This window comes from Lolium rigidum, chromosome 3, assembly GCF_022539505.1.
Source record: "Lolium rigidum isolate FL_2022 chromosome 3, APGP_CSIRO_Lrig_0.1, whole genome shotgun sequence".
NCBI lineage: Eukaryota > Viridiplantae > Streptophyta > Magnoliopsida > Poales > Poaceae > Lolium > Lolium rigidum.
In genome coordinates, this window is record NC_061510.1 from 64,889,687 (window position 1) to 64,899,131 (window position 9,445).

At 42.4% G+C, this 9,445-nt stretch overlaps 1 protein-coding gene across 1 annotated transcript; it reads left to right on the forward strand.

The window, feature by feature from the left end:
- The first annotated feature begins 4,312 nt into the window (after window positions 1-4,312).
- LOC124701716 (pentatricopeptide repeat-containing protein At1g18900-like) lies at window positions 4,313-9,445 on the forward strand. Its single transcript, XM_047233810.1, has 3 exons — window positions 4,313-4,347; window positions 5,768-5,863; window positions 6,611-9,445. Exon 3 carries the CDS (start codon window positions 6,614-6,616, stop codon window positions 9,194-9,196), a length of 2,583 nt encoding a protein of 860 aa, XP_047089766.1. The 5' UTR covers window positions 4,313-4,347; window positions 5,768-5,863; window positions 6,611-6,613; the 3' UTR covers window positions 9,197-9,445.

The window sequence follows — 9,445 nt, forward strand, 5'->3', positions numbered from 1 at the left end:
TGAGAACAACCAGAGACCAAACGCACAGCCCAAACTTTGCCATTTTAGCACATAAACTTCAGATTCTGTTTACTCGTGAACCATTCCTTAGCACAAAAAATAGTTTTTTCAGAATCATCCTACAACATTATTAGTTAGTTTTATGAATGTTATGAACTCTCTCATGACTCTTATATTTAATCACAGTTGTGGGATTTTTGAACTACTAGCTGTTTAAAGTACTAACCGTGAAGCTAAAGACAACTGTGTAGAAATGTTGCTAAAATCATGCTAAAATGCAGCTATAGCTCAAAGTTATGTCGGTATGCGCGCAGGGCACAATAGAGTTGTGGATGTCGGGGCGGCAGCTTCAAGAATTTGGCAGATTTTAGGGCTTCAACCTGGTGTTGTGTGGGCGACGAGGTTGCCTTTGATGTTGGTCGTCGGCGCACACACTACAACACACTCTATCTCGAACCGCCAGTGGATGTCAAAATACCATCACAGACACGTCAGACTGACAGTTTGGACATCCCATCATGGATCCATGACCGCCAACTTGAGTTGGTTTTGTTCCTTGATCGGAGGAAAGTGGCTTCATCCCGAAAGGAGAGTCCGGATCCATAAATAGAAACAAGTTCTCCTATCTAAAAATAAAGGGATTTTGAGGAAGCCTGAAGCCACCCAGCCCACACCATCGTGACGTGTAAACTCCATCATGGTGGCGGATCCCACTTTCAGCGACCGCTGCGTCAGGTGTTTAGACCAGTGATTGAGGTGTCAGCTCTCTCAAACATCAGTCCGTTTTGTCATTGATACTCAACATGTTGTAGTAGCGTCAGGTGAAGTAATTGTCGTAGATTCATGTAGAGTGCTTGTTTCTTCACCTTTCCTGAAGAGTCCTCCTATAGAAATCAAGGCTTCTTATCTCTCGTATTGGTGAGAGTTTGTCTAGGTTGGTGGTGTAGAAGAGTTACGTGTCTGCTTCTCCCATAACAGTCGTGGCTTCTTCTCCACGGTTGGTTTGTGTTTTTACGTGTGGCATTTGTGGTTATGTTCGTCACCTTGCCCGACGAGATTGGGCTTGGCCCTTTGTTGTATCGGTTTTCATCCTATTTTCCGCAGCTAGCTGGGCAACAAACTTCTTCTTAATCAACGGAATAGGAAAAACTTTTGCCCCATGTTGCAAAAAAATACTCAAATTTGAACTTCCCGAAATGTTTTGAAAAAAGTACAGTAAATAAGATGTATTAAGTTATGTATCTTGGGAAATTTTCATTGGAATTCGATACAAGGTTTTTGAACTAAGAACATTTCGAGTTATGTCCTAAATTTTGACCTCAAAATTTACACTTCCCGAAAAATTGAAAATATTCCAGTAAATCACAACTATCGGGTTATGTATTCGGAAAAACATTTCAATTTCAACAAACGGTTCGAATAAATACAATCTGATGTTTCTGTGCTAAAATGGCTAAGTATGGGGCTATGTGTTTGGTCTCTGGTTGTTCGTGTGTGTCGGATGAACAATGGATGGCACAAATTCAGGCTAAGTCTCAGGGTGACTTATGACCGGAATGGAGGGGATGGCTCGAGTGAGGAAACTTTCTCTTTTTATGTAATTTCTTTTTTCTACACAAAAACATTGAATCAGTTCATATCTCATCCTACAAAAAAATCACATCTCAACATGACACAATACCACAATAGTTCAAGTGACAACAATAGTTCAAACTTAAAATTAAAGTTACCCGCAAAAAAGGTTAAAGGTTGGTTCGGTTGCAACAAATGATCTAAATCAAACATGAATAAAGCAAATGGACATGAACCAATAGGAGGGGTTATTTTCTGAAGTTGCAAGTGATGCCCAATGCAGAAAAAATTAAGTGTGCCCTTAATCTCGCTTAGGTGGAACATTTAGCAAACCAGAGGCATTACGCCTCCCTTCTGACATGAGTGGTTGCTTGCGCTCGACGTGGAACAAGGCCCTGTGCTTAAGCAATTTGCATGCGCTTGCGCGTGCAGGGGTGGAAAAGGGTGATAATATCGATGCTCGATGTGTGGCAGAAAAAATTGGGAAAACAAATAGAAAAAACATAAAGATAGAGTTCAGAAAACTCCCACTCGATCACTCGATCTCCAACCCGAGACACATACAAACACACGGCGAAGGAGAGAGAGAGTGTAGCTAGGAGAGAGGGGAGGTGGCACGACTTCGCTTACGCCATTATGCACATCGTTAAAGCTCCTCCTGTGCCACCAGCCTCATGTCCTTGGGTCGTTGACCTCAGGCTTTCAGCAAAATTCACGAATGAAATTGACCTCCACGGCTTAAGGAGGCATGCCATTGATTCTCCCCGCAGATTGCTGTACTGGTGTTATGTCCGTCAAAAGAACAAGAAAAGTGGAAAGTGCCTTTGACTCTTGAACTCCAGTGCTTTCGCCATATTAAAAAAATTAACAAAAAAGTTATAAGTTATCAAAAAATCAAAAAATAATTGTGGAGATTGTTAGTGATATATCTCACAATCATGCAAAATCTCAATCCAAAATTCTATTTTGGGCTAGATAAAAATGACAAAATCCGATATCTTTTGGATATTTGAAAAAAGACTACTCAGATCTACACTTTTGTTATTTTGTATAGGTTATAATATAAAGTATTTTAATTTGACATTTTACACGTTGGTGGGATATATTATTGACTATATATGTATTTTTTCTCAGAATTTTTTGATACTAAAAAATATAATTTTTGATTTATTTTAAAAACGAGATCACTGGTACCTATGTGCATCAACCTCTGTCCAAAGAAAAAGACACTAATCCGCTATTTTTAGAAAGGATTTAGCAATATTAACATGTTCTGTAAAGGATACGGTTGCAAAAGTATCCTTCCTTCTGTTCATGTCATGTCCCACACGTGTTGTGTGCGCCACCAAAATGGGTCGTGGAGGAATATACGCCACCCAGTGATTGACACATCATCATTTATTGATTTATTTTACTTCTATTTATCTATATAAGATTTATTATATTTTCTTTTTTGCTTCCTGTCACGAGTTTCTGTTGCATCTTTTGGATTTTCATTCATCGCCAGCCACCAAATTCGCACGGCCAAAATCGTAACACACGTCCTGAGAAACGCACACACGTTCCCATCCAGCACACACATGCACACGTTTGTTCATGTGCTTTCTTATATGCTTCCGGTACAACGGCAACTGATCAGACTGTATACATCGTCTCAGGTTACAATTTTTTTCCTAGCAATATCGTGAGTTGCGAAGTTTTAACTGATGCCATAGAGAACTTCTCACCAATTGAGCAACCAATAATGTGTAGTCCCCGGTAATAATGATGACTTTGCTAACTACTCCACTCTTGTGTTGTTGTTCTGTCGGTGGTGACTGTCTTCGGACGAGCAACGAGTGATAGTGTTTTTGTACTCAAACATCTGCCTTCTATAAAATTATAGTACACCTTTGACGTACACTTGAAAAAAAGACTTTGGAGTAACTCTTGAGAGTGTGTATGACCTTAGTTGTACTTTGACTTTCAAGTACAAACTTATAAGGCACATGCAAATTTATATTAAAATATCGATATTGACATTTCTACTCGACGTAACAACTACAAAACGAAAACACATCAATAATACATTCTCGAAGTAAATGTTTCACAACTTTCTACAGAAGTAAATGTTTCAAAACTAATATTCCATTCATAATGGTTTATTAGAGTACACATTTGAAGGAAAAAATTAACTAACTAATTTGATCAACAAGAAATTAACTAACTAATTTGATCAACAAAATATAAAAAATTGTATATTTTTTGTGGTATGTATCTCATAATTTGTTTTTTTAAACATTTTCCACGGTAGAGTAAAAAAACATTTTTCAATTTAATACGGTTTAATACGCAAGTAGATATTTACCAACGACGATATGTGGGATAAATGGAAGGGTCCGAGAAAGGAGGAGGCAGCTGACAATCTTGACTTGCGTAGGAAGTTGCCTGTCCCCTGCTTTTTTACACAAAGCCCCTCCTGCCGCCACGCTCCTTCCCTAACGGCCACCGTTCCCCACCCTGCAGCAGCACAAGAAAGATACCCCTGCCGAGATCATTCCGGCCGGATCCCGAATTCCGCACGCACGCAAACAAATTCGGGTCTCTCTCTTGCCTCCCAATTCAATCGCGCTCTCCTCCCTTCTCCTCCAAGCTTCTCCCACCGCCGCCTCCGCCGCGCACAGGAGTAATTGAGGGAGGGAGGGAGGGAGAAGGCGACGTCGCCGGGGCGCCGGCCACGGCCCACGGCACGGCGGCGGGGCGGCCTCCCCTCTCGGATGTTCTTCTCCTACCAAGGTGAGGGAAAAAGATCTCTTCTTGCTGTGCTTCTCTGCGCATACATTGTTAATGGAAGGGAATCTTAATGTTGGGAGTTGGCCGATAGCGCGTGCGTCGCGGCCGCCCTCGGCCGCCGCCACCCCTCCCTCTTCTTCCCGGGGGTTGCGGTTCAACGCCCCCAACAACCCACGCCACCGCGTTAGCCCTAATCCAACCCCACCGCGGGCACTCCTGTGCAAGGAAGCGATTGGATCCTCACAAGTCACAAGCCACAGGGAGGGGCCAATTCTTTTCTCTCCAACAAAAACAAAAAAAATCGGCCCTTTCCCCCTTTGCATCCAGCTCTCGTATACCATTTTGGAATTACTGGTGTACTATGCATTGCTTCACACATTGATGTATCTACCCATGCTGTAGGAGTACTAGGGCTTATGCTAAGCTAAGCGAAGCCAGGATTAGATGTAACATAACGACTCCTGTTATTTTGGAAACAATCTTGGTTTCAAGCAGTAACAAATTTCAGTGGCTCTTCCAGCGCTAAACTTGCCTTTTACATAGGAGGATTTTGTTTTGCCTGCTTCAGTGCCACTCCCTTTTTTTTTTGCCTTATGGCTACATATGCTGCCGAGGTAAAGTAGGGGTCTTAACTCTGGACTTATCCTTAAGAAGCCCTCCTCCAACTACAAACCTTCACCCTGGGTGACTTTTGGAATTAGCCTGTAAATCTACAAACTTTAGATAACCATTTGGCAGAACAAACATATAAGTCATGGACACTAAATCTCCGTTTCTGAAGAAAGTCTCTTCTAAGCCAGAAATAGCTCCCTCACAGCTTGTCTTTGTATGCTGACTAAAGCTTGAGCTCATTTAGCCAGTCCAGTTTATGAATTGACCAATATTGACATTAACAATGCCAAAAAGAAATATTTATTTCCGTTTATGTTTGACCAATATTGAAGTAAACAGCTTGTCTTAGAGTTTCTAATGATAGTCTGAGCCGAGAAGGAAATAAATTGTTTTGTGAAAGTGTGTTGTACGGTCAGGGTGGTCCATTAAGGGCACACGCAAAATTGTTTCAGTCGATTCTCAAAAAATAAACATTTTTTCTCTCAGGTGGTAATGTCTCCTTGCAGTCTTTCCACTTTCAAATCCTAATAAGATGGCTTCCACTAAGAACTGAATTTAGATCTGATTAATCAAACTTATTACATGTTCATTATTTTGTTTTAGATTTGGAATTCAGTATGCCTGATCATTAAAAGTAGGCTAGGTAAAACAGTTACTCTGAAATTAAGACTTAACTATACAAGGCACTCCTTCTGCTGTACATAATAATCTACTAGACTGATTGAGTTCATTCTTCTAATTTAATATACAACTAGTTATGGACCCTAAGCATCATATAACAATACACTAATTTTAACCGCTTCTTTTGCAGGTGTGCCATTGAGGGGTCACATGGATATCCGCGGTGGTTAGAAGTCCCACATATATAGGCATTGTTGCAATTGTAGATTGATTTATTTATTAACCAGTACGTCTCCCCCTCCGCTCTCTCTCTCTCTCTCCATGTTTTCCACCATTAACAATGGTAGTACTTTACTTAGTTGTAGCTGAACGATTTACCCTGTATGACTTGCCACCATTTATTTTTACTTTTATTCATGCTAGTAATTTATATTGTTCAGTTGCTCAAACAATAATTTATTTCTTTCACGGCACATAATATTACTATCTCTTAAAAGAAGAAAGATTTGACAATATGAGCACAAGAAATGGGTCAAGAAGTATCATTGTAGGCTTGTAGCCCATTTATACACCATATCTAGCTTGTATACTGTTTCTAGTTGAATACCACCTTGTCTGCCTAATTATATTCTATTTTAATTTATCAATTTAATGAGAAGAGTCTTCTTGGATGCAATCAATGATGAAATATATGTATCATATATGAGGGGAAACATTACTAGCATGCAGTTAGATTGTCATGAACATATATTACTCAATACGTATTAATCAGTTCTTAATCTCTAAAGCGGAAGCACCATAATTTTGTGTTTTGCATATTCACTTAATAATATCTCTTTTATGGTTCCCTATAGCCTAATTCCTTGTGACCTGATACTGTTTTTATGATTCTGTGCCTTACATGATAATAGTTCATCCAAGTAATGTTATCACGACCTTGTATAGTCTAATCAAAATTTTGAAAGCAGGACCTCCTATAGATCCCATAATATGCAAGGTTCTAGTTTTCAATAACACTTTGAATTTCTTGCAGTTCATGTTGAGGGCAAAGCAACTCAGCACTCTATCCCAGTGTGCACGGTCCTTCTATCTTAGTGGGTCGAGATGTGGTAGTGCCGATGGAGCTTCGTGCACATGCCCTGAGGATGACACTAGTGGTTCAAAGAGGCAGTCTGTGAGTGGTAATGAACAAAAGTTTCAGTCGCCCTGCAGATCTTCTGTGAAGGCTCAGCCTCCTCCTGCACAGCATATTGGTGGTGCTACTGGATACCTGCCTCAATCTGTTCATGTTAGTCCTTCCACCTCATCTCCAGACAAGGAGCCAGCATCTAGCAACAGAAGAAACCCTCCTAGTAATCATCAAGTTCTAGGAAATAATTATGTACAGCCATCTAAGCAGACTGCCAAGACCATTTCTCAGTCTGGAATTGCAGGAGCTGGTGTATATTCTGAATTGGTAAATCTGAAATCGTCCTCAAATAATGGAAGCATTAAGCAAGCTTCACAGGCTGGTGCCAACTATTCTAGCAAGCCCTTATCTGGTGGCCAGCAGTCTAATAACAAAGCACATAATCAGCATAGCTATGCAGAGGCAAATATGCCTTGTGCCCCTTCCATGCAAAATGATTTTGGGAAGGGGGTCTCAAGATCTGGATATGCAAAGTCAAAGCAGAATTTCTCAGGGCCATCTGCTGTATTGTCTAATTCACAGTCACAAGTAAGGAATCAAAGACACCCTGGTCAGATCCAAGCAAGTCACCATTCTAATAGTCCTAATTCAGATGGCAGGTGGGCTGGAGTTCAAACTCGAAACTTCTCAGCTCCAGCTGTTTATAATGGTCCGTGTGACAAACCTCAGGGTCCTGTAGGTCAGGGCCCTATGGGAACAATAAAAACCCATGGTGGAGGACAGGGGTCTAACTTAAAATCATTGAAGTCATTGCGGACAGTTGAACAGTATTACCATACCCTGCAGCAAATGAAATGGGGTCCCATGACTGAACATGTTCTGGATAATCTCCGTTGCAAGATAGATGCATTCCAGGCTAATCAAGTACTGAAGCTGCTTCGTGACCACAATATTGCGCTTGGTTTCTTTGATTGGTTGAAGCGGCAACCAGGGTTCAAGCATGATGGTCATACCTATACGACCATGATAGGTATCCTTGGACAGGCCAGGCAGTTTGGTACAATGAGAAAACTTCTTGATGAGATGAACACAGTTCACTGCAAGCCAACGGTGGTAACCTACAACAGATTAATACATGCATATGGTCGTGCAAATTACCTAAGGGAGGCTGTTAAAGTATTTGAGGAAATGGAGGAATCTGGCTATGAGCCTGATCGGGTAACGTATTGTACATTGATTGATATCCATGCTAAAGCAGGTTATCTGGATGTAGCAATGGATTTGTATGGCAGGATGCAACAAGTTGGCTTGTCACCAGATACTTTCACTTACAGTGCCATGGTTAATTGCCTTGGCAAAGGTGGTCAGTTGGCAGCTGCTTATAAGCTCTTCTGCGAGATGATTGAAAATGGCTGTACACCTAACCTTGTTACTTATAACATAATAATTGCGCTGCAAGCGAAAGCAAGAAATTACGACAATGTCGTGAAGCTGTATAGAGACATGCAGGTTGCTGGGTTTCGTCCCGACAAGATAACATACAGCATTGTCATGGAAGTTCTTGGTCACTGCGGCCATCTGGATGAGGCCGAGGCTGTCTTCCTTGAGATGAGGCGTGACTGGGCTCCTGATGAACCTGTATATGGTCTTTTGGTGGACCTCTGGGGCAAAGCTGGCAATGTCGACAAGGCGCTAGGATGGTACCATGCGATGCTTCAGGACGGTCTGCAGCCTAACGTGCCCACCTGCAACTCCCTCCTGAGTGCTTTCCTCAAGATAAACAGGTTTCAGGACGCCTACAGCGTGCTCCAGAACATGCTTGCTCAGGGACTTGTTCCGTCTCTGCAGACATACACCTTGCTGCTCAGCTGCTGTACGGATTCCCATGCACAGATGGGTTTATGCTGCCAGCTCATGGCAACCACTGGACATCCGGCCCACATGTTCTTGCTGTATTTGCCTGATGCGGAACCTGGTGGCCAGAATGTGCAGGACCACACCAGGTATTTTCTAGACATGATGCACAGTGAGGACAGGGAGAGCAAAAGGGGCTTAATGGACGCCGTGATAGACTTCTTGCATAAGTCCGGCCTCAAGGAGGAGGCCGGCCTCATATGGGAGGTGGCCGCCCAGAAGAATGTGTACCCGGACTCGGTGATAGAGAAGAGTTCATCCTATTGGCTCATCAACCTCCACCTGATGTCGGAGGGCACCGCCGTGACCGCACTGTCCAGGACACTTGCTTGGTTCCACAGGCAGATTACCGTCATGGGGTCCTGCCCTGAACGGATCGACATCGTCACCGGCTGGGGAAGGCGGAGCAGGGTCACCGGGTCGTCCTTGGTTAGACAGTCGATCGAGAAGCTCCTGCATCTCTTCCAGTTCCCGCTCTTCACCGCCCGCGGCAACACTGGCTGCTTCGTCGGATGCGGCGAGCCGCTCAATCAATGGCTGCACAATCCGTACGTTGAGCGCATGCATTTGCTGTAGTGGCTGCTGCTGCTAGGTTATCAAGTCAGTAATAAACGAAACAGGTGCAGTTTTGTGGAACAGTCATCAGTTTGGATGGAGCACCTGTTTCTAGTTTCGTCTTAGCGTGTGTGTGCGTTGTGTCAAGGGTAGGGATGGTCGAACTTTTCTTATGTTTTGAAACTTATTTATTTGTGGGAATGATCTAGAGATTGCATCATCATATTCTGAATTAGCAATGAGAATTATTTTATGATGGGGTGAACTGTA

Coding starts and splice junctions, on each gene's coding strand:
- LOC124701716 (XM_047233810.1), top strand. CDS start 6,614: ATGTTGAGGGCAAAGCAACTCAGCACTCTATCCCAGTGTGCACGGTCC.